A 26,234-nucleotide genomic window follows, 5' to 3' on the forward strand; every position below is an offset into this window, starting at 1 on the left:
TGGTTCAGACCTTGCAACATGAAGATTTAGGCAGATTGTTTTCCTCTTTCCTTGCAGTCATATCTATTGTAGCAGTAGGTGTTCAACTTCCTGGTGATAATCCCTAATCCTTTCTTAAGCTATGTAGACTGTGTAAACTCTGTATACTGCTGTGTATTTGTAATAAATATCTCAGGTCAATTATTTGTTTCATAAACTCCTTCCCCACTAAAACAACTTCAAACATTCTTCCTACCCACCCCTCCACACACACATCCTCCTTCCTCTTCCCCACCAAAAAAATCCCCACAACAACTTAATAGTTTTAAATCTGTTGACCTTGTGCTTCCTTAGCAATCTCATGTTCATGTGTTCGAACAGAAGGAATAGAGAAACCCTACATTTCTTAATATATTATATGTATTTTATATCTGAACACATCCAGCCTTTCAGACTCTATTACTTTTCTCACTCTTCTTGATATCAGGGTTTTTTTTCCAGTCTTTTTGCCTCTTTCCTTTCTTGCATCTAAAAACTATAGATCTCTCAGAAAGAGTGAAAGCCCATACAAATATCTGTTGCAGATTCCCCACTGGAAATAAAACTGCATCAAATGCCTATATAAGCATTTTTGCAAACACAAAGTTTATATAATATGGTTTGGATTTCATATGTTATAATGCAGGGTATGTTTGAATAAGGACAATGCATTTTTGTTATTCTAGTTCTAAAATATATTTTTTCAAAAGATAAATAAGACACAATCCCATGCTTTATATCTCCACTGAAAAGATATAGTAGGTAGAAATTTTGGAGCTATCTTAGTGCATCACTGGTTTTGATAACAGCCTGTAAAGATCTGGTGGCTCAGTACTGATTTAGAGATGCACTTATTTACTTAATTTTCCCATTTAGATTTCCTGCCAGGACTATTTTGGCATGGTTTTATGCAAGGACTTTTACTTCAGAAATGTCTCTCTATCTGTACCATAATGAAATTTATACAAAAAATTACACAGCAGTTTGCCTCAGTGTGTAGACGTTTCCATGCCTCTGGATGGTTGTTCACAAAAGTGTCCTTTGGTACATCTTGGTGACACACTTAGTGAGGGCAGTGATGTATTTCCTCAGTCAATGTAGAAGTATTGGAGATGAAACAAGACTGTAGCTTGCAGAAAGAAGGGATAAAGGTGTTTTGAAAAATCAAGGAAGAATTGATTTACTCTTTGGTTTAGTCTCATTGTTTTCTTTTTCTTGAGAGGGCGATATCTTTTTATTATTTGCTGGTAACAAAATATGAGTGTTAGTTATCTCAGAGTCGTCTTTGGTAAATAAATGCACTTAAACTTCTCCAGAAAGAGCCAGATATAGCATTAACGTACACATTTACAAACCAGAAACTTTATAACAAATGGTTGTGACTGTAAACAAATACTTTTAATATTATTTAATTTATTAGCAATAAATAGCATACATTTTTAAATTGATTTAGATGACAGCATGATGATATAGATGATATAATTCTGAAATCTTAAGCTGTTGTATTCTTCAGAAAAGGAGAATTGAATTTTGTCAAAGGACTTTTTTACCCTACAGTGTTTTTAAGTAAGACATATACCAAATAAGATACTGATTTTTTTTTTTTTTTTTTTTTTTTTTTTTGTGAAGCTTATAAAGTTTAAGAAAAACCTGAATGTTCTTTTTGAGTGCAGTGCACCTTGATCCAGACTGATTTTATCACAATGTTTATCAATATATTTCTGAAAATACAAAGTGCTGTCAGCTTTATTTGGAGTCACATGGTGACCTAAAGAAGAACACTTAGTACCACTTCATTTATATTCACAGAATCACTGCAGTTGAATATTTGCTGCAGGTGGAATTTACTTCTGGTGTTCATCTGATCCAAATCCCCTGCTCAAAACAGGGTCAGTGAAAGCATGCTGCTCAGTCAAGTTTTCAATATTTCTATGGATGGGCACTCCAAAAATCTCTGGTGCACTCTTGCAGTGCTTTAACACACTCGGTCTATTTTTTTCCTTATATTTAGATGGAATTTCTTCTTACATCTCAGTTTGCACCAATTGCCTCTTTTCCTGTCAGTAGGCATCACAAAGAAGGCTCTGGCTCCGTCTTCCTCCTCCCTTTTATCAGACATTTATGAACGTTACTAAGACCATTTGCTTCAAGGCTTCTCTTCTCCAGGCTGAACATTACAGGTCTCTCATAGATAAATGAGATCATATCTTTTCATATGATAAATCCTAAGACTCTTTCACCAGTTTTGAGGCTCTCTGCTTCATTAGTTTGGTGTCTGTCTCATATTGGGGAGCACAGAACTGGTCCTAGAAGTGCAGGCAGTTCTTGCAAGGCTAGGCAAACCTTTTGGTGATACTCTTCCTAATGAAGCTCAGGACATTTTTGACCTTGGCTTGGTGAGGTCTCTCTGAAGGGCAGCATAACCATTAGATGTATTATCAACAACTCCTCCCTGTATTATGTCATATGGAGATTCTGGGGATGCACTCTATGGTGTGTCCAGGTCATTAATGAAGGGATAAAACACTTTTGGTATAAATGCCTAAGGTACACTCCTAGTGCATTGGATTCCAGCTGGGCTTTGTGTCACTGATTACACTGCTTTGAATGCAGCTGTTTAACAGGCAGTTTTATATCCATTTAATTGTCATTTCATGTAAACTACCATTTTGTCTATGAGGCTATCATGGGAGACACTGTCAAAACCTTAAGAAATACAACATCTACCCCTCTTTCCTCATCCACTGAGTTAGTAATTTCATTGTAGGAGGCCATCAGTTTGGACAAAACATTTTTTATACATAAATTCATTCTGACTACTCCTAATCTGCTTCATCAATTTGCAATTGCTAAAATAATTTTGAGAGTGCATGTTTTCAGCACCATCTATGTATTTGGGATGCCATTGTTTATCCTAAGTGAACTAAATTGAAGAAAGTAGTTTAAGAATTGTCTCTAAAATACTGTTCCTCAAAGTTTTTTACTTTGGTAGATTGTTGCATGCTATTTTTTCCCTGCAAAAAGAAAAAGAGAAACATAAAATCTTCTGTATCAATAAAACTACACTGAGCAGTAATATAGCATTTATTAATGAACTTGGCCATAGTAATATAATATGTATTAATGAACTTTATCACATTATGTAATATTTCAAACTAAATAAGGTAAACTATGACTCGGGGAAGTTGACAGAATTTCCCTCCAAGCACATTTCTAATGTAACATCAGCAGAGAAGGCCATCTGTCCATGTGTTTTTCTGAAAGGATATTCAGGCTTCTTTGGAAAACAACCAGACCCTGGCCCTCTAGAGTTTGGCAAATCTGTGATATAAAATGGAGTCATTTAACAGATTGAAAGTTTTTTTGCAACTCAAGAGATGAGAATGACAGGGAAGGCAACTGCCTCAGCAGTAAAAATCAGTGTCTGCCCTGGCCTCATGAGGTAACAATAACGGTAATACTTAGAGCTTGATAGTTCTTTAAATGTTAATACATATAGTAAAGCCTTATCTAAGGCAATATCATCTGCTGCTCATAGTTTTAAAACTCTTCATAGGTATATTCCCTGTAAGTATCTTCCCTGAGTGAGGAAAGGATATAGGCTGGGTTTTGTCTCTGCAGTACTTTGATGCTTTAAGACTGATATTTCCTGAAATGTATTGTCTTCCAAAAGACATTGAAAATCATGCTAATTATATGTGGTACTTGCAAGTAGTGTATTGAAACTTAAAGTTATATCAAGAATTAACTTGAACTGTAAAACTGAAGAGCTTACGTACTTTCTCTGAATAGAGCAATCTTGTGAACTGCAAAATTCTCATTAGAGAATTTTACCATCAAGCTGTTTATGGTCAAGATACTCAATACCTGTGGATTTTCTCACCCAAGTTTGCCTCTGAGTTCTCACTAATTTACAAATCCTTGAAGACGTACAAGAATTTTGTATGTTGCAACTCATGGGACTGAGGTTGTTCTTCATGAAGAAATCTGTATTTCACCTCTGTCTAGTTTTTTTTTTTTTTTTTAACCTTTGAATTAATTCTTTTACAAATCTTGGCCTTCATTGATATTTTGATACATATAATTCATTTTGGTTAGTTGAGAAAGAACATGGTTTGCCTAAGGATGGGGGAGAGAGACCATTGCAGAAGTTATTGGCTTAATGTTCTGTGGTCTAGATTGTAATGAAAGATAGTTTAATTAATTTTTCTGACTTGAAAATGCATGTATATATCAATTCAAATTTTTTGTCTTTTGTCAAAGCAGTGAAATAATAATTTCATAAGTTACATTGGACTCAGACTGCTGGGACAAATTACTTTCCCTGCTTAGTAGCTTTTGACTCACAGATGCATCATTCTTGGATATCCTTGGTTTGACATACTGCTGTTGGGACATACAGGACAAAGACTACATTATGTAATATTTAATTTTGCTCTTCACATCATATGGAACTTCATTGGTTTACAAGAATACCATTTATTGTGCTCAGAAGATGAGAGTAAACCAGTTTTAAATTAATGCAAAATGTTCCTCAAGGAAAAGAGTAAGGGAAGCTGCAATCTGTTCTTGTGATTTCAGGACTCTGTAGAGCAAATTCAATTCAGAAAGGATATCATAAATGCCAGAAATATTCTGGGATGGTCTGAGCATGACAGGAGATCGTGGAAATAATAAATTAGAAAAAAAAGGAGAAAACTGCATTTTTCTCTTTACAAGGAGAAAACCAGACTTTGGAGATTTGAGCACCCAGCAAAAGCCCAATAATTCCTCTTAAAAAGGAACAACAAAGATGAAAAATGAACAAGATTTTAAATTTTAAGATTGTTAAGAATTTTAAGAAAATTTTTCAAATTTGGGGTTTTTTTTTTTAATCCCTCTGGAATAGTCTCACACCTTACTAAAAAAAAAAAAAAAAAAAAAAAAAAAAAAAAAAAAAAAAAGAAGTGGACTACATATTTGGAATTCGTAACAGTTTATATATTTATAACTAAAATAGAACCCAAAGAAGCATTCAAACTATGATACATACAAGATGCATGGGCATTAAACTCTCTTGAAATGGTTGTGATATATTACAGTTATGACTTTTAAGCTCAGTGGTCCGAAACTTAAGTGACACAGCAGGCACTGAGGATTCAATATCCCCAGTAGTGCACATAAAATAACAGTTTATTTATCTTGGAGAGTTTATGGTCTTTTTTTAAAGGAAGAGAACTGAGGCAGGAGAACCAAGAAACAACATTTAAAATAAATTTCTCAACCAGTCAGCCACAGAGAAAACTGCTTCAACTCTTTAGCTGATAAAGAGATCAAATGTTTACAATAATCTGTTGTTTCTGATAATGTAGAAACATCTGATTATATAGAAACATCAATTTTCACTCCTAAATGAGACAATCTTGTGTTACAGGTGTGGAACATATGTACTGTTTCATTTCAGTAGGTATAGAATGAAATGCGCTCTTGAAAGAGAAAACAGAAATAAATCATAGTTATTAGAATCACATAATATTAAGGATTAGAGGAACCATAAAAATCATCTATTCCCAACCCCAATGCCATGAGTTGAAGGATTCAGTATTTTTTTCGTTTTCTGTGTTTGAACAGATAAACTCATGTTACTCTTCTAAAAAACTCCCACTAATGATGAAATTCAGGTTTTTTACACATCCGAAGTTTGTAACTTTAAAGAACAAACAGCCAGCCTTGTGACAAAGGCTGGTTTTGTTTTGAGAAAGAATGCTTGAAAGTGATGTATTGGCTAAAGTATTTTTTCTACTATAATGTAGCAATTAGAACAAATACATAATGTCATTTTGCCACGCGGTTTTGTCTTAACCTTTTGAAATCCGTGTTCAAATAGGCATACAGAGCAGCTGGAGCAGTGTCAGCTCAGGGACACTGGTCTGAAATACAATTCTTTGTTATGTCACTCTTTGTAAAATGATTTTAATAATTCAGAGACATTTCTGCAAGCCCTGACACTTAACAAAATGCCAGCAATTTTAAGCAATCTTCAGTAAGACGGGAGTGAGGCAGAGTTCCTTATATTTGGCCATTATGTTTCACATGCAACTTGACAAATGGAGGAAGAGCTTGCCTCAGAGTGTTCCAAAGTGGGTCCATATGAACTATGAAGCCTATGGGAATAGAAGGAGCTTGAAACATTGACAGAATAGATGGACACATTAATGTGCCCTTGTTGGAATTGTCTCTTAAAGGCAGCATAGATGCGGCCAAAAAGGCTGTGGTAGAAGTTGCCAGAAGTTCTGGGATTTTTCTTGATTTCACTTAAATCCATGTATGTGTGACTATAGCCTTATTCCGCCTGCCATTTTTCTAAAATACAAGACTCCTCTGTTTTAAGCACAAATATTTATTCTCTCCTAACTCTTCCCTGAAAGTTGTAAATGGGCTAAATATGGCCATTAGCTAATTTGCTGAACTGTTAGTCATTGACTGAGTTAATACTTGGTTGCAGTTTTAACTCTTTTGTTGTTTCAAATGGTTATGAATCTAGGTTTCTTCCCCCCAAATCTCTGTTTCATATGTTGGTTCCTAATGATAAATCAGTGTTCCCTGCTGATTTTTACTTACTATTATTATTTGAAGCAAACCTGGGTTTTTTTTATATTTCAATAATAAACTAAAAATTATACTGACACTTTTCTGAACTAATTAATGAAGAATTTTAAGGCAACTTAATGCTTTCAGGCAATAAATTATAAAGAACACATATTTATATCGTCAGTTAAGTCCTTCTCCAAAAATCAGTTAGTGGTATGGGAGAGTCACAGATATCCAGCACAGAGTTCAACTAGAGAAATTTCACCAAGTTTCTCACCAGCTATTTGAGAATGCTGGGCTTTGGTTCTTTGATACTGTTGTGACAAAATGGGGGAAAAAATATTGCTGTTTTTTCTGTTTTGCCTGACTTTATTTCGGAAAGTTCGAAAGATTTTTCCATCTATCTTGTAATTGCAGTTTTATGTCAAAAAATATTTCCTCATTTTAGGTGGCAGCAAAGTATAGACAGTACAGATATATCATTGCCATGTACAGATACTGAAATGCCATTTTGTAGTAAGCAGAGACCATCAGAAATAAGTGGCACAGTGACCCTTAAGTGCACACAAGGTCACTGTATCTGAAGCAGCATAAAGAAATTTATGTCAACTCTAGCACCTGTCTTTTTACAACTGTTATTAGCTATTTATACCTCCTAGGATTCCTGTGTAATACTTGAGCACTAAAGAACCTTTGGTTGATAAAGCATCTGCATCACTAACTCTGCTAGTGACTGATTGATGTGTGTGCCTTTATTCTCTAACAGCAAAGCCAAGCCAGCATCTCCTTCCACTTCCAGAGATAATAAAATGCATTGTGATCTAATCTATGTCAAAGAACTGAATGACTTTCAAAAACCTCTTTTGCTATTAGCAGTTTATCACTTGTGACTTGACTTGTCATTAAAACTATCTAAAATTGAAAATTAAATTAAACTTTTGTAATCCATTGTCATTAATGCTAAGAAATTGATTACTTACATTTTCTAGAGGGGATCCTCAAAATTAATCACACTATGCAGAACTTGATTTTACTTTTAAATTCTGTGAAATTTCCATTGTGTTTATAATTCTCCTACAATGCTTGAAAAAAGTTTATCCTTAATTCAATCATTCTTCTCACTTAGGACTTTAGAAGAGCCTTCAGATATGAATTACTAGTAGCATGGTAAAATTGAATGACTCCAAATGAGTCTATTAATAAAAGAGAACTGGTAGATGTATTATATAATCCATTAGGGAAAAGAAGATATGACACATTTCAACCTTAAAAGGTGGCTGTGGAATTTATTGCATCTTCTTATAAAGTTAAAGCAAAGGCTGAAGCTGTTCATGCAAGACAGTTGTACAGAAGAAGGTAAATTGCCCACAGAGATAAATATTTATCCTCTTCACATGTAGAAATCTTTTTTAAAATCATCTCAAATTCAGTCTGTTGCATTACTATCTACTAAAATCTGTTACACCCTGACAGTGCTGGAAGTGGATTATTTTCAGTGTAGCGCCTCAGATAGTGAAAAAACATGAAAATTATGTCTGAAAGGAATAAAGCATGGGGAAAACAAAATAATTCAATCTTCTGTGTAAAAAACCAAGAAGCAAAAAACCTGGGAAATACATTTGTGCTATAGATAGCATTAGAGATTCCATACTCTCTTCTGACTCTTGCCGTGAAATTCATTGTGTGCTTTAATCCGTTTTTCTTTCTTTACCCTTAATGAAAATAGCATTCTAAAGTGTTAATATTGAACTGGGAGTATTGAACATTGTTTTAAAAACTGAATGAACTAGAGAAAGTAATCTTAGAAAATAATTTTTGGCTAAGTAGAAGGAGACTTTCAAGACCATGAAGTAGTTCAATAGAGAAGCACTTTAGCAAGATTTCTGCCCACCTCATAGGAATTGGTAGCTTAGTCTCATGAAAGAAAGATTAAGGGTGTAAAAATGGACAGATTATTTGATATATGTGGTATTTATAAAGCCTCTGTGGAAAAGGTGCCAAGCTGTATAAATCATATATTTCCTCTAGAGTCAAATTGGGAAGAAATTCCATGGGAATCTGGAACAAATTTGAGAACCTGTCCTTGAAACATGTGGTGCAACCTTGCAGTTCACCTGTCAGGAGAAACAGATGATGGAGAAGTGTGTTGTGGGACTTGATTCCCAGGTCCTGGGTTTTAGTCTTCTCTGTTCTTGACTTCACCTTGGCACAAAAGTCAGAGGAATTGCATCTGTCCCTCCTTACCCTTCAGCCGTAGGAAGTCCAGTTGCCTGAGCAAAGGAGGAAGTGATTGCTTTTAATGATTCCTTGGAAAGGGAGTGAGGGCTATAAGCACCTGTGTTACTGTGTACACATGATGTAAAAAGGAGTTGTACTCCTGAGGAATGCAAGTTTAAAAGCTGTAATTCTCTTCCTGACTGCTTATTGAGGAATTAGCTAGAGCATTTAAAAGAGGCGGGGTATACAAAGCAACATGGGAGACAATTATGTGGAAGAGTGTTTTATTAGTTGGCTTTTATTTTTACTGCTGGGAATTTTATATCTGAGAATTTGTTTCCATTTTGTTGGCAAATTGCTGTTTTGAAAATACAGCCTTCCTGATTTTGGTAACTGATACTGGATATTTTTTATCAATTTGATATATAAAAATATATCCAAGTAATGATAATGAAACTGAATGTCTCCTTTCTGATTTTGTATGAAAATGAAGCTAGTATAGAATTCTGTCTATACACAGTGGGAATATCATAGATTTTGACAATCTCCATTTCCCTTTATATAAATTTGAACTAGCCTTCTTCTATTTCTGTAATTGCTTTTGTATAACCTATGGAACATAAAAATATGGATGATATTATAGGTTATGGCTACATTTTTTCATGTCTTTTGCATTCTCTTATAAAAATTTTGCCTGAGCTTTTCACGCTATAAACCACACAGACGCTGACTCAGGGTAGATTTTTTCCAAACTAAAATTCTTTTCCCTCAGGATGTTTGACGCTTCAGAAGTGCTGACCTAGAAAGAGCACACTGTTAAAATACTGTTTTATGCTAGAGTCTCAAAAAAGAACTGATAGATGACTAGCACACACAGCCTTTGGCTGACATAGGTCTATTTGCTGATGTCTGTGCAGGAAAAAAAATTAGGAAATTCAAGCTCAGGAAATTGGGAAATGCAACTGTGTTTCATTATGGCTTTTGTAATTTTATTGGTAGGAAAAAAATCCACTAGCTAATATTAGCATGATTAAGTAAAACTAATCCTCTTGTGATTTTCCCCCATTTGATGTATTGTTCTACATTTGGGGGGGTTATTATTATAGATAGATGAAAGTATTGCATCTCATAATTTTTAGCACTGTTAATCACAGAATGACAGAATATACTGAGTTGAAAGGGACTCACAAGGATCATTGAGTCCAGCTCCTGACCCTGCACAGGACCATCCCCAAGATTCACACCACGTGGCCAAAAGTATTTTCCAAACACTTCTTTAACTCTGTCAGACTTGATGATGTGACCACTTCACTGCAGAGCCTTTTCCAGTGCTCAAACACCCTCTGTGTAAAGAACTTTTTTCTGAAATCCAACTTAAAAATACCCTGACACAGCTTCATGCCATTCCCTCAGGTCCTGTCACTGTCACCACAGATAGATCTGTGCCTGACCCTCGTCTTCTCCTCAAGAGGAAGTTGAAAACAGCAATGTCTCTCCTCAGTCTCCTCCAGACTGAACTGAACAAGTGACCTCAGCTGTTCCTCACATGGCTTCTCCTCAAGGCCCTTCCCCATCCTGTTTGTCCTCCTTTGAGCTCTCTCCAATAGCTTAATATCTTTCTGATATTGTGCACCCAAAACTGTCTCCAGCACTCGAGGTGAGGCTGCCCCAGCTCAGAGCAGAGCAGGACAATCCCCTCCCTCGCCTGGCTGTGATGCTGTGCCTGATGCACCCCAGGACAGGGCTGGCCCTCCTGGCTGCCAGGGCACTACTGATTCACGTTCAGTTTGCCACTGACCAGAACTTCTGGGTCACTTTTCACATCTCTGCTCTCCAGCATCTCATTCCCCAGTACATACATCCGATTACCCAGGTGCAGAATCTATTCTTTGTTTAACTTCATATGGCTGGTGATTCCCTAGTCCTCTAATTTGTTTCAGTCTCCCTGACCCCAAGGGAGTCAACAACTCTTCCCAGTTTTATGCTGTCTGCAAACTTAGAATCCAATCAGGTCTTGTGCCCAAGTCATTCATGGAGACATTGAAGAGCACAGGGCCATAGAAGGACAAACTGCTGTGCCATGCCCTGGCTGATGTGCCACACCCCTGTTGGCCTAACACCTGGTTTCTGTGCTCCTGGTTGCCTGCATACCCTGGAGACATTTAAATTTCCCTTGGTTGTTCCCAGCACTGGCTCTTCTCTCCTGGTTGGCTAACAAGGGTCATGATGAGGCTCCTTAACCTTCGGGGGTCTCTGTACAGCTTTATCACACCCCAGTCTTTCCTTCAGCCATGGCGGCTTGAGTTACCCCGACTGAAATAAAGATTCAAAAACTATTTGATCAAATTTGATTTTTAATGAAATTAAGTTATTTAATGAGAGAATTGAAAAGAAAATAATTTTTTCAGGGTATCAAGCTGATATTGGAGTAGGTCATGTAGAATTATTGGTATATTATTAGAGGAACCAAAACAATTTTCCAGATAAATGCATGGTTATACATTTTTTTTATTTTATTCAAAGGTCTCCTGGTGCAAGTTAATTCATCCATTATATCATTTATAGAGACAGAATGTCTTCCATTACTTGCTGAAAAGTTACCACACTGGGTTAAAGGTTAATAAAATTAAAAATATAATATTAATATAGCATTTTCAGAGGATAAAAATATAATAATTCATATTTTCTTATATAAAGTTTATAGGCTAGCACAAAATCTAAAATTAGCTGACTTTTTAAAAATTTACATTTAATCAGATAATATTTTCTTATATTCTTGAAATAATGCACTTAAGCTTCCTCCCCCACATTTATGGCATTGACAACTGGAAGAGCAAGACTTATTAAAGAAAAAAATTAAATACTGTATTGAAATGCTGCATAAGTGATCTAGGATTCTCTTTAAAAGATTTTAAGTTTGCCAGTTATGGGAAACCTGTTCTTCCAAATAAATGTTTCATGGGTTTTTTTACAGGGAAGAATATTTAACAGTAGAGTGAGAATTAGTTACAAAACTTGACTTAAAATGACTTTCCACTTTTTTTGGCTGGCAATCTCCTGTACTAACCAGTTTAAATTTTGCTCATTACCCTGTGTTGAAAAGTCAGAGTTGAAAACACAAACCAGACCTTTTTTCACTGCCTCTTGGGATAGATATGGGGAAAAACAAATTAGCATCTAAAGTTTCAATGGAAATAACTAAGATGAACTGAAAGTATTTTACAGAGTAAAATAAATTTATAACTTCACAGAATAATGTAAGATTACAATGGAAAGTTCGCTATAATGGTTTGTAGTGACAATAACGCTAAAATTCTGATAGAGAATCACCTGGAACTGTTTGATGTCTTTACATTTAGGACAGCTTGACTAGCTGCCTGAAGCACAACATAAAATATTAAAACTACTGTTGTGCTAGCAATGAAAGAAAAAAAAAAAGGCAGAAAGCATTCTCAATTTTTTGATATGCTGTTGTAGAAGGGAATATCCTCACCCTGGATGAGTAAGAACTGTGCTTATCACCCAATTCAGCCTTGCCCCTGATGAGCTACAGCTCTAACCAATAAGGTTAGATGAAGGAGGGGGTTAGCTGGTAAGGGGAGGATCATCATGGAAGGGGAACCTTCAGGAGCATTAAGGAGAGAATGATGAAGCAGGATCTTGGGGAGAGAGAATCTCTGCTGTGAGGTCAGTCTGGGTCTGCAGCTAGAGCCTGTTGTTGGAACCTGCAGTCACAGTCTAGCCAGGTAAAAGCTGCAGTCAGAGTCTGCAAACTAATACTTACAGTCACATTCTAGCTAGGCAAAAGCTGCATTCAGAGTCTGCAAACTAATCCCTGCAGTCACAGTTTAACAGGAACTACCCAGCAGTCAGGAGCTGCAAGGGAAACCTCCAGCAGGAGTTTGCTGCAGCCAGAGTCAGTGAACAGTTGGAGTCAGGATGGCTGAGCTGTAAAGAGGAATAAACCAGGACACTTTTCATGCTGTGATAAAGAGGTCTGTACCTCGGCTCATTTCTACTCTCTAATAAGAGGGCTGCTGCAACATGCTGTATGCACTGTTTTGTATATGCAGAAGCTTGAGAAATACTCAAACACTAATGCAAGCCAGAATGAGATCTTTTTGTCAGTTTAACACTGTTCCTAAGGAAATACATCCATTTTTAATTTCTCATATTGCTTTGTGATCTTGAATTTAAAAGGAATTCAGCCTTTAGGACTTTATTGATTAATTTTGCAGGTTGCAGAAATGATCCAGATCCATGGAATTTCTCATGCTTTAGTCTAAATGTCATCTGTGAAAAACTGCAGTTGTGAGGCTCTATTTGATGTAATTTTTGTTAGTGGAGAGAAGTTTTCCTCAGTATTTTAAAACACGCAGTGAGAAGTGTTTGGTGTGGAAAAATTTACCCAGTTACTGAAACAGAAATAAATTCTGAATAGCTACAGAGATGAAATGAAAGTCAGATTGTTAATTATATCCTTTGGAAAAGATCTGTGTTATTAAAAGGTGGCAATTATCTCAATGGCAAAGTTGACAATAGTGCAGTTCCCACTGGGGAATAATATGCTTCCTTGAAGGGGCATGTGCCGCATCCTTCCCTGAACCATAATCCTTTCTACAGAATTTTATTTCTTCAATTTTGACCTTCAGAACGTCTGGTGACTTATTTTAGTTTGTGATTGGCAAGTCTCAAGGCAAATTTTCTAACAGAAAGGCAATTTATTGAACCACCAAGAAATGTTCTACAATAAATGTGGGGAAGAATATCTCCTTTCCAAGGAGAACAAGTTTTAGAGGAGATGTGAAACAAATTCTGAGCTCACATATTGGCCAAGTTTGTGTCAAACTAATGTCAAAGCTACTTACTAAATATTTTGCAAGGTTAAAGTATATTGAACAGCAAAACCTGAGATAGCATTCAGGATTGCATTCTAGATGTTGATATATAAGGATTGAGGGTGAATACATGATATGTAGGAGAGATTTGGGGGTTTTAATCCTAAAATACTCTCTTCTACTTGTTGTTTTCTAGATAAAGTAGTATTTTCTATTGATTGTTCCTACCATATGGTGATAAAAATGCATATTTTGTTGAAAAATAATAAGATTGAGATCTTGTTGTGGGTCTGCCTTGTCTGTTGTGGGAGAATTGGAAAGCAAAGACTGCTCTGACTTGCTCATTAGCTGTTTGCATACTTATTCCAAAATTGAGAATGTTGCACCAACCAAAGGAATGAAACTTCTTCATTCCCTTTAATGTCAGCAATGTTGGTTAACAGAGAATTTTATGGTTGTCTTTCAATTTGAGAAAGCCACACTCTCATTCCTCAGGTGGGAATTTTCCAGCAGATTTCATTTCTCCAGGGAAATTCAGAGCAGCCCTAACCATAGAATCAGGAATGGTGTGTAGTAAAGAAAGGATAAGGAAAAATAAGTTTTTCAAGTCCATTATCACCTAGGGAAGCTTAATGATCAAGAAGAGAAAATTATAAGAAATCATGAGACAGATCCTTTCATATGAAAAGATAGGATACATCAGGGATGCAAGTACCAGTGGTCCTGAAAAGAAGACTCTAGCTGTCTGTAGGGAATACAAAAAGGTGAAAGTAATGGCTACGTAATTAAAATAGCTAAAAATTAGCTTCTGTTCTTTTACAGCCAGACTATGTGGAAAACTATCTGATTCTTCTGGCTGGATAGTCAAAACTGAATTTTCTCAGTAACACCACAGAAGTTGTTTTCATGAAAAAATTGCTGGACAGACAAGTTTGGACTGAATTTCTTAAGAGCTGGTAAAATACATGCTGAGACCTTTGCAACAATGTTGAAGATTTCAGTCCTGGCAATTTCAAGATCATCTAGTTCCAACCCCCCCCCCCCCGCGTGCCATGGATAGGGGCACCTTCTGCCAGACCAGGTTGCTCAAAGCCTCAGTCAACCTGGCCTTGAACACTTCCAGGGCTGAGGCATCTGCAGCTTCTCTGGGCAGCCTGTACCAGTGTTTCACCACTCATCGTGAAGAGTTTCTGCCTAATATATAGTCTAAAATTACTCTGTTTGAAGGCATTCTCCCTTTTCCTGTCACTACATGCCATTGTCAAAAATCCCTATGTTTCTTGTAGGCTCTCTTCAGGTACTGGAAGGCCACAATTAGGTAACCCCAAAGTCACCTCTTCTTCAGGCTGAGTAGCATCAATTCTTTTAGCCTTTCCTCGTTGGAGAGTGCTCCCTCTCATCAGCTTGGTGGCCTTCTTTCCAGTCATTCCATGAGATCCATGTCCTTGCTGTCTTGGGGACCCTAGAGCTGGACCCAGTGTTCCAGGTGGGTCTCAGCAGGGCAGAGCAGAGGGGCAGAATCCCCTCCCTGGCCCTGCTGCCCACGGTGCTCTGGATGCAGCCCAGGACACGTTTGGCTCTCTGGGCTGTGAGTGCCCATGGCTGGGGCATGTCCAGCCTCTCACCCACCAGCACCCCCAAGTCCCTCTTGGCCAGGCTGCTCTGGGTCTGCTCATCCCCAGCCTGTGTTGATACTCAGGGGTTGTACTGACCCAGGTGCAGCACCTTGTGCTTGGGTCTGTTAAACTGTGTGAGATTCCCATGGGCCCCCTTTTCAAGTGTGTCCAGGTCCCTCTGGATGTCATCCTATCCTCTAGATGTGTCAACCACACCATTCAGCTTGGGAGGCATTTGCGAATTTGCTGAGGCTGTGCTCAACCTCTTTGTCATTGAAGACTTTAAACAATGCTGGTCTGAATAGAGACCCCAAAATGATACAACATATCACTAATGTCCATGAAAAGATGTTGATCAGCACCCTTTGGATGTGATCATCTGAAAAATTCCTTATTCCTGTTCCACTGAACAGTCTACTTATCAAATCCATCTTTCTCCAATTTAAAAAGAAAGATGTTTTGAAGGACTGTGTCAAAGGCTTTGGAGAACTAGAGATAAATGACATCTATGGCCCTTCCCTTGTCACTCTTGACCCTTGTAATCACTCCATCAGAGAAGACCTCTGGTTTGGTCAAGCAAGACTTGCTCATTGTGAAACAGTACTGGCTGCACCTCATCACCTCCCTGTTCTCCATGAGCCTTAGCACAGCTTCTAGGAGGATCTGTTCCATGATCTTCCCAGGCACAGATGTGAGGGTGACAGGTCATTAGTTCTCATTTCTACCCTTTTCAAAAATAGGTATGTATCCCTTTTTGCAGTCACTTGTGACTTCACCTGACTGCCTTGACATTTTAAATACCTTAGAGCGAGGTTTGGCACCTACATAAGCCATTTCCCTCAGGACCTTCCAGCCTTCTCATTCATTGTTAGCAGTTTTCCACATTCTTTATTAGAGGCAGTTACAGCTTCTTTGATCTTACTTTTCTGGTTAGATACAGAAAATCAGTGATTTATTGTAGTGGTGTGTTTTGAAGTTTTCCCACTTTCATATACATCTGTTTGTCCTTTACTGTTTCAGAATGGTTTTTCCCATGTACCCATGTGTTTTCCCAGAGTGGTTTATCCCAGTTGCTTGTTATTAATCCATCATTGTTAGGGGTTGGGATTTTTTAGAGAGTGTTATATTTGGATTCATTGAGGGTAAGCAATTCCAGACTGGCCCCTTTGGCCTGCAGAGCCTGTGGGCCCCTGAGCCCCCAGGGCCTGCAGGCCTCAGTGACACAGTCAGAAATTCACAGTTTATATTAAGGTGTTCTGGGAAGTAATGGGTTTCTAAATGTAGAATTGTAGTTCTAACACTTCAGTCACCTTAAGACTTAGATAAATAAGGGTTGTTTGCATTCTTTGTATAGCCTGTAACTGTAAACTATGTGGTGAACGTATATAACTCGCTGTGGGCTGAGAATAAAGGGGAATTCGACATGGAAACCGTATCAGTTTAGACGTGTCCTCTGTTCTGTCTGATCTCCTGATAGTCAGGGACCCTTGCTGCAGTTAGTTGACACCTGGGTCCTGCCTGTCACTTCGAAGCCTCACCTTGATCTCTAGAAAGTTCTGGTGAGGTCTTCAGGTGATTGGTGGGGTCCAGGTTCTCCTTCCCCCTTTGTTTCTTGATTTGTTCTGTGGGTTTTCAGTTGGGTTTGGGGTCACTCTCTTATCATTCTGGATTGGTTCCAAGCTGTACCCTCCCCATACTTAGGGGAAAAAGCCCACGAGTTTGGCGAACTCCGGTGGCTGAATCCTGGGTGGAGAGAGGTCGCATGGATTCAATAAAACCCAGTGAAAGTTCCCCACTGGAGTTCCATCCCTTTATTTCTCGTATCGTTCATGTTTCTGCTGAGGCAAGGGCTCAAAGGATCTTAATTGTATTCCCTAATACAGGACTGTACCTTTTTTTGCGACGTTGGTGCCAGAGCTGGCCAAGAAGAGAGGGCGAAAGCCCTTAGGCACAGCACATCCGCAAATTATCTGAAATTCCTGTAGTTTCCATTCTTACTCCTTCCTTTTGATGCCTTGATCAAAGCTTTGTTGTACCTTATGCTAAACATCCACCTGACTGAGAGTTCATCTCAGTGTAGGTGCAATGATGCAGCCTAACAACTGTAACAGGCAATGGGTGCATACAGGAGAACACTCAGTAAAGTAATAATAATAATAATATCCCCTCTGTTTGCTAAGCATTTCAAAGTTCATTTGAGATGTTTGCTTCTGGTTATTTAACACAAGAACAGTAGAGAGAACTAGCAATGGAGAAGGTTTTGCCAAGGTAATTAGGATCCAGCAGTGAGTGATTCTGCTTGAAGGAAGGCTTATTAGGAAATATAAACATTGTAGAAACTAAGATAGCTACATGAAGAAATAAAAAATGCAGGTAACTCTTTCTGACTTTTTGCTGTTAAAGCTGCTGTTAATATTAGGGCTATCATTTAATCATATAAGTTGCCACCAATAAAATAGTTCTATAAAATAATAGGTTTAATATTATCTGTTAGAAAATTAGTTACCTAAAATAAACCTTCTAACTAAAAGTTTAATGGCTCATCTTGCTGTTTTTTTGGTCTTAAATTTTAATTTAACATATCCATTTTATTGTGCATTTAATAGACTTTCTAATACTTTTTCTGTCTTTTTTATTCTGCTTTGTCTGAGCTATAGGCTTCATTCCAGATTTCTGCTACAGTTTACGCATTTCGAAACTTTTACTTTGTTCCCTAAACTTTCTTTAGAATTTGTTTATTCTCCTTCAGCTTTTTGAATTTGAAAAGATCTGTCAAAGAAATCTTAGTGAAATAAAAACTGCTGATGGAAATATTATTTTCATGTAGTCCTTTGCTGTATGTCTGCAAGGCACCACAAAAATGGAAGCCAGAACCTACTGATGTGATAAAGAGTTCATATTTTTCAGAACTTTTATTTCAGATTTTCCATAGAAATTGATAGATACAATGAAAAAACTTATTTTAGCTCTTTCTTTCAATTTTATCAGTTTTTTCATTTATTTCCAAGTAAAACTGATGTGTAACTCCTGACATGCATCAAGTGAATAGCTGTTGACACACTTTCCTCTGTCACAAGCATCTCAGAAACAAAAAATCTTGTAAAATATTTACAAATATCCAGGTTTTCTGGTCACTCACTACAGTATATTGGTGGGATATTTTTGGTGGTTTTTGTTTTTCTTCCCTCAGCTACTTAATCGAAAATAAATTAGAGAAATTCTAGCTCAACAGGTAGTGGTGAAAAATAGGTTTTAAAAGCATGAATATACTTCAATTTATAAAAATTTTCCTATAAGATCTTCACCCTCTTCCTGGCGTTAATTGTTGCTATATTTCATGTTGTGGCAGTTTAAGTTAAAACAGCATGGGAAAGACAATCTTGGTTCACTGTGATGGTATTGCATGGCCAACACTTGCATACAAATGAGAACTGAAAGACTTTCAACTTTCCAAGACTAAAAATAATGTGATGAATTGTTGGTTACCACTGAGCATAACTTAAATGACAAAAGTCCTTTCAATAACTTATACACCCACACCACAAGAACTTTGACAAATTTGAAAGGAGTGAGGTACAGTAATTCCACCCTTAATGTTTTTGCTTCAGATTTTAACACGTACATTGGTTTTCTACATTTGTCTCTTTTAAGGTTTTGGGGAGATTTGCAGTTTAGTAATACACAGTTTTACTTGTTGCATCACAAGTTTATTGACTAAGTAGTGAGCTTTAGGCATTTAACAAGATTCCTCCAAGTACATTTGTAGTGTTGCTTTATTTTTAGTTGGGATGTTTATACCTAAATCAAATTTTAAATGTTTTTTGATGTTGAAATGAATTCCACAAAATTCATGTATTTTGTCTGCTATTCAAATATCTACTTCTGCTTTATCATTAATTTTTTCTATGCATAATTGAATTCCTCCAAAAAAAAAAAAAAAATGATGCATTATGCAAGCAAGTAAAACAAGTCGGTTATTTCTGTCTGGAGGTTATGGCCATGATCATTTTTCTTGTGGCTTCTAGAAACACTATGTATAAATATTTTTGATTGGTGTTTCAGGAATCTGGCAATCTATGATTGCCTCTAGCTTATAACAAGTCTGACATGGACACAGAGTAAAGGTTGGGAATCATGAGACCATCCTTGAAAAAAAAATTTTTCATAAAGTATGTTTCTTGAAACTTCATTGCTAACCTTGAGTATCAACTAGGGTGTTCTATTTGTTTGTTTCAAGCCATTTGTTTGTGTTCTGTTTAGCTTTCTTCCACACTTTCAATTTTTTTTGGCGAGTCAATTAGGTGAGGTGTATTGCCCTCTGACTTGAAAAAAGCAGCATTTGTATGTCACTGGTGATGTGGCTCTATGTCATTATTTGAGGTATTTTCACAAAGTTAATTTTTTACATGAAGCCAAATCTGCTACACATTTTGGCAGTGTGTTAAATAAAACATCTGATTCATTATTTTTTTCTCTGCTTGTGTTTTATGGCAATTATATGCAAATCAATCTGGCCATGGACGAATGACATGCATTGACCTATTAGTTTACTTGAATACTTTTCCAAATCTCCTTAGTGTTTAAATTTGATGCGAAGAAATACAGGCTTTTAATAACATTAGGTCAAAATTTTAAGATATGTGGAATGTTTCCTTAAAGCAGAAGTCCAAATGTGTTTACTGAAAATTTTCAATCAGATTTGTGATTTTAAGTGTAATTAAATTGTGACTTTCAGGTTTGAAAGGACAGTTAGACAGGAAGAACACTAAAATGTGATGTGAAACTTTGTTTTGAGAAAGCAGGGATACAGAAAATCGGTAAAAATATCTAATTAAATTGGACCAAAACTCATGTAAACTCTTTAGCTCAGAATTGCCCAGGAATAACTCAGACAATAAATTATATTAATTTCTCCCTATTTGAAATACACCTGTGTTGGGGTCCTTGCTGTCCTGACACCTTGGGACGATTCTTGGGAAGTTTTAGAGATTATTCTTAGAAAAATACTGAATATTGGTAGATATAGATATAACAGATTATTGGAAATATTCTTGGAAAAAAAAAAATCATGAGAATACTCTGATGAAGAATAGTTTGCTTTAATTTGTATTTTAACAGTTCCAAACTTCCAACAGTTTTAATGAAGCCTTCAATTTTTTAAGTACTCAAGCATTCAGCAATTGCTTTCATTTGTAGGTCTTTTTCTTTCATACCTTTCCTAATGCAAATTTCTGCATGTTTGTTTAGGGCTAGTAATAACCTTAATGACAGAAAGTCTGTTTCTGAGACTCCAAGCCCTACAAATATGTGGGTTTTTTTAGTCTCTGTAGCTTTATTTTCCACCTCTCTCCATTTACAAGGAATGTTGGTAAAACGTGCTCATGTTCTGGTTCTGGACAAAGGTTAACCTCTAAGGAATGTTTTTACCATCCCCTCACATTCTCTTTGCTCTGCTTTCTACCCTTCTTGACTGACAATGTGTCATTCATATCCTTCTTCTAAACTTTTTGCACTTAATTCTTCCGAGATATTCTTCACACTTGTCTCTCATTTGCCTCAACTGCAGTTGCCCCTGTAGTTATTGCACATCTTTGACTCCCTTGGTCTGCTGCACTGTCCTGAGTACTAAGTACTTTCTATTTCTTTCAGTTCTCATTCCATTTCTCGTTCAGTTCCTATGGTGTGGTCAAATAACTCATATATTTTTCATTCTTCTGTTGGGGTCCTTGACCAGATGCAGGCAATCACCTTGTTCATTGGCACCCACAGCATGAATCTCTAAAGCAGCAGACAAACTGTGGTGCTCTGCAGCAGTGGGGAAACATACTCTGTATTTCTTAAAATCTGGTAATGGTGAGTTTCTCAGCAAACCAAAGTTTACTTGGTTTGAATCAGAATACTGATTCTTTTTTTTTTTTTCTGTAAAAGTACCTTGGTGATGCAATGGTCATTCTGAGCGTATCAGGGTATGTTTGAGAAGCATCCTATAAAGAAAAGTTCTGCTATAATTATTTTAGCTGCCCATAAGAATATATAGCATTACATCTTCTCACAAATTGCCATCAGATAGTGTGGCAGATCTCGAGTCCTACCTGCTCATGACATTTTAGATCATGACTTTTTGGATCTGTATGACACCATATAGAAGTCTTGAGACCTGAAATGTTACATTTATTAAGCACAAAAGTCAAATAACAAAGAGCAGCTGCTGGAAGTATAACAATGTAGACATATCAGTAACTGCTCCTGAGTGTCAAAGTTCAATTATTATCATAATTGTCTGTGTTCCCAGCATAAGTCTGGGATTATATTTAATTATATAGTGTACCATTTTACCTAAAGTAAACCAAAGTTTTATTAAGCTAACTGGAATTAAATTGCTCCATTTAAAGTGTTTCTAATTTGAAAGATTCATTTTGGAAAGACTTCAAACCTGAGCTAATTAGCTGGGATTGCCCATTTGAATGCTGTACAAAATGCATGAAATTTGTCCAAAATACGTTAAAAGTAATTGAACCAGCTGTAAAAAAATAAATTTTGCTATGATTGCTCATGTGGAACATTTTTTGGTAAAATGATTTTATAAAGCAATCTATCAGTCATTTATATACTTACAATAATATGTTCATTTAATTCTAAGAACAAATGTTTATATTTATTACTGAACTGTGATTCTTACTTAAAAAACTCCAAACCAAACAAACACAAAAATTAAAACCCAAACCTTTTTCCCCCTCAAACTTTAATTGTATTTATAACTGGATTACAATTTCAGAAAGATTTCTGAAAATACCACCTAAATTCTTTAGTTTGTTTTTACTTTCATGACTCTTAGCTGTAAATCTGTTTCAGATAAGAAGTAACTATTGTAGCATTTTAATCTGATTTACCTTTAATCCTGAAATTGCAATGCTTTGGGTCTTATAACAAGAGTCATCTCACACAGTATCATGAATATCAGGTAATTCTTGGGTTCCTCAGATCTGTCAGGAAGCAGAGAGAGCTGAATGCTCCTTAAACAGTGAGGGGATAAAAGTAGCACAAACAAACCAGAAGTGTTCAGATGGGGCTGGACAGAAATTAGTCCCTACAGGGAGGTTGGGTAAGGGCTGGTAGAGCCCTCATAGCCCTGACAGTATCCTCCTGTAATTATTTTGTTTATTAGCATATTGACATTATTAAAGCTCCTTGTAACTGTAAAAATGTCCCTACATTGTTGGGTCTTGTTATCTACAGTATGATTTTTGAAGTGGCATCACAAATCATTGTAAGCTGAAGTTTGTATCAAGAGTAACGGGTCTGGACATGGGGAGAGAAAATTACCCAGTGTTTTCATGCTTTAGATATGTTTGTATTCCTATGAGTGATGTTCATTGCACTTTATACTCTTCTTACAGATCAATAATTCCACAGATTTCAACTAAGTCTTCTCTGAGTGTCTAGCTCCTCTGAGTAAACTGGTTTTGAATTCCTTGATCCCCTGTTTTTAGGCACTTCCTGCATAAAATAAATTGCAGGTTAATAATGTAGATGAAATGTTGGACTGCTTAAATTGATAGGAATTTTGCCACTGAGTTTTCTTTGGTCCAGAATTTAAGCTTTCTGCTCTATATTTTTCATCCATAAATTGAGGAATATGGATTTATGTTCTTAAGTTCTTCTGCCCTCATTTCATCTTTTTATATATGACAAGAAAAGAAGAAGAAAGAAGGCTTGGTTCATCTAATTTTTCACTATCCTGTATTTCAGAATTTGATATCCAAGGTTCTTTGTTTAAAATTAGAACCCGAGAGGCAGATTTAGCCTGAGTTTGTATTAAGTTTGTATTAATACCATAGTATTTTTCTATGGTGAAAGGAAAGAAACCTTCAGATCAGACTATGGTCAGTCTTTGGGAGCATAAGTTCCCAAACCTTTGCTGAATTGGCAAAAATAGGCAAAAATGGCAGTATCCTCCCTTGCTAAGGATAAGATTATTCTAACTGGGAAGACTTTTCACCAAAAAGTGACTAAATGAAAGTGAAAAGGGCTCTTTAAAAGCCTTTGGCCTTGCAGATGCCTATTAGGACAACTGCATTTCCCAGAGCAGCAGTTGCCTGGACTAATGGTTTTCAAAGGACCATAAGGAAAGTGGAAATCAAGTGGTGAGAAAAAGGTCCTTAACAGCTGCTTTTGTTGCCAGAAGCTCCCTTGATTGCATCACATGTTTAGCTCAAACTAGTAAAATTGAACACAGGGTCTCGCTGATAATTATATCCTTTTATCTAGAAAGATGGACAAGCCAAACAGTCACTTTCATCTGCCAGAATCCGTGAAGCAGAGCTAATTGGCAGGATGTTAGAGAGGTCATAGCATAGTCCAGTGAGAGATTAGATACACCTGAACTCCTTGAAATTAGCTTAGAATCATTTCAGACTTCCCGGGGAACCGATTATCATTTAAAGTTAATAATCATAGTGAAAACAACTGGGAAGAATGTTTCTTGTACAGGAAAGCTCTGGATTCAAGGGAAAGGACTGTAAAGCACAGAAAATTTTAGTGAAAACTTAATGCATCATTCAGGTAAAAATAAATCTTCATATCTCCTTATGCCCTTTTCTTCTCATCTAAAAAACTTTTAAGGACAGCAAGAATATATTAAGAGACACACAGAGTGTATTAAGAGGTCTCTTTAACCTTATATGCTCAGTCCAGGGATGCCCAATAATGGATGCCCAGGGAAGAATCTAAGAATATAACGAGTATATAATAAATTTCTCAAATATCTTCCTAGCCTTTAGTCATTCCTGCTGAAGTCACATCCCCAGCTGTTTCTGTCAGATGTCTTCATGCTGTTGGATAAACACACATAAGCATCTTTAATGCCAGCAGCATTAAAGCACCCGTGGTCTCTCTGGAAGCTTCAGGGAAAGAACAGTGTGGTGTCAGGTGATTGTGGGGAGAAGAGAGCCTCTCTGCAGCAGCAATCACAATCCTACTTTTTTCCTTCTCTCATGCACTTACACCACTCCAGTGAGAGCATGATTGGTGAGCTTGCGCTTTTTATTTTTAGGCTGTTTCTCTTGGCTCTGTGTTGAAGCTCTTCCCCTTTTCTGCACATCTGCGCTTCCCCTGGAGGAGTGCATCTGGCTCCTTAATCTTAGAGAAGTAAAATCCAATTCTTTTTGAGATTGTTTATGCTGGCTTTGAATACAGGATAAGCTTACCCATAAATGCAAACATTTCTCGAAAGCTCAAACCTAGCTGGATACTGAGAGCCAGGTATCATCCTGCCAACTGACCCCAAAATTGTTAAGACTGTGTTTTATGTGAAATATTTGTCTCCTTGCTGTATCAATTTGATCCCTAATATGTACCTGTAAGTGGATCAGGGTTCTCTGTTACAAGATCTCACCTTCCAATGCTCTCATTGATTTTTTTTTTTTGTGAGTAACAATTCTCTTTATGTTCAAAGAAAAGCATGTCTGTGTTTGTAAAGGTTTAGTAAATGCAATGCAAGTATTATAAATTGGGTAGATTAATACAGTAATACAATATAGTGTTGGTTAGGTGGTTAGAAAATAGAAGTTAACAATATATGGGAAAGGCTAGTGAAACAGGTTCGCATTAAGGTTTTTTGAGCTTAGCAATATTAACAGGAAATTAAAACCCAAATTAAATAAATCTAGTTCAAAACTGATTTCTGAAGCAGGGATTGTATACACAAAGATTTCAAGTTTAAAATAGTATTCTTGGTATTCTTAAATATAAAAATTTGACTTGTAAAATATTTAATGAAATTATTAAAAAATGGCTGTTATACTTGACATAACTTCCTTCTCAGCACGTGTGTTTATATTAAGTTCTAACTTAATTTTACCTCAATTTTTTGTTCTCTCATTTATTGTCTCATGCATGTTTCCCAGGATAGCCCACTGGTCTTACAGTCTGACAGAAATGTAACACTGAATGCAAGAAATCACATGGGACAGTTAACTGGACAACTGACAGTAGGTGAGTGTTCTTTATTGACTGTTATGTTTATCAGTTCGGCTTTATTAAAAGCTTTCATTAGTTATCATCTCTTATAAAATATTACTTAAAATTCAGGAAAAAACTATCATCATCATACTCAAAACCCATTGCATACAATGGGTCATAAGAGCATGATTCAGCATTAGGTCATGGAAGAAAAACTAGAAGTGCCTCAAAATAGCTAAAATGAAAACAGCTGAATAAAAAAAGCTTTTTTTTTTGAGACCATTGTAGCAAAACAAACTGAAAAAGCCTCAGCAAAATATGTTTCAACAACCCTTTCAGTAGGAAAATAATCATAATTTTCTTATACTTTCTGTCAGTCTTCTGTTATTTCAGTGGCAATTGCTTTGGCCCTGTCACTTTTTTAAGGCATTTGTATTAGCACATACTCAAAGTAACTGGAGTAACAGAATAATAAACAACCAACAAAACAAAATGATTTCTTAGTCATTACAAAATTTAAATGAAAAGTTAACATACTGCCAGTGATTCATTAAAGCTGATATTTTACAAAGTATAAATTATAGCAGTTCCAAATGAAATGGAAATGAAAAAATCCTCTACTTACCTGTTTAACTTATCATGTATTTTCCCCCATTTTATGAAGTTTATTGTGTTATACTTTGTTTTTAGAAAGAATCATACTTCTTGTGTTAATAAAAATGAAGTAATATTTTTTATATTTTCTGAACTAGAAGAGTACTGTTGTGAGTATATCTTTAAGAATATTAGCCAAAAAATTCACTGAAAAGTGATGTACTAGTTCTTATACAAAACAATATATATTGACTGGGACTGGGATAAAAAATACAGCAACATACATGTGTAAGACCTTAGTATATAAAATTCAAGGAGACACCCCTTAGACTTTGTATTTTCATTTTTTTCATTTTCATTGTTTTTTCCTCATGTGCTGAGGTTATACCCACAAATAATTTTAAGTTAGACTCTAGTAGTA

At 36.3% G+C, this 26,234-nt stretch overlaps 1 protein-coding gene across 1 annotated transcript in view; it reads left to right on the top strand.

Annotated features, from left to right (window-relative positions):
- Positions 1–26,234, top strand: part of SGCZ (sarcoglycan zeta) — a 177,311-nt gene that overhangs the window by 88,966 nt on the left and 62,111 nt on the right. Inside the window, exon 3 of the mRNA XM_066316954.1 lies at positions 25,165–25,252. Within this exon, the coding sequence (XP_066173051.1) occupies positions 25,165–25,252 (88 nt within the window). The remainder of the gene's footprint in view (positions 1–25,164; positions 25,253–26,234) is intronic.

The sequence above is a fragment of the Sylvia atricapilla genome, chromosome 4, assembly GCF_009819655.1.
Source record: "Sylvia atricapilla isolate bSylAtr1 chromosome 4, bSylAtr1.pri, whole genome shotgun sequence".
Lineage (NCBI taxonomy): Eukaryota > Metazoa > Chordata > Aves > Passeriformes > Sylviidae > Sylvia > Sylvia atricapilla.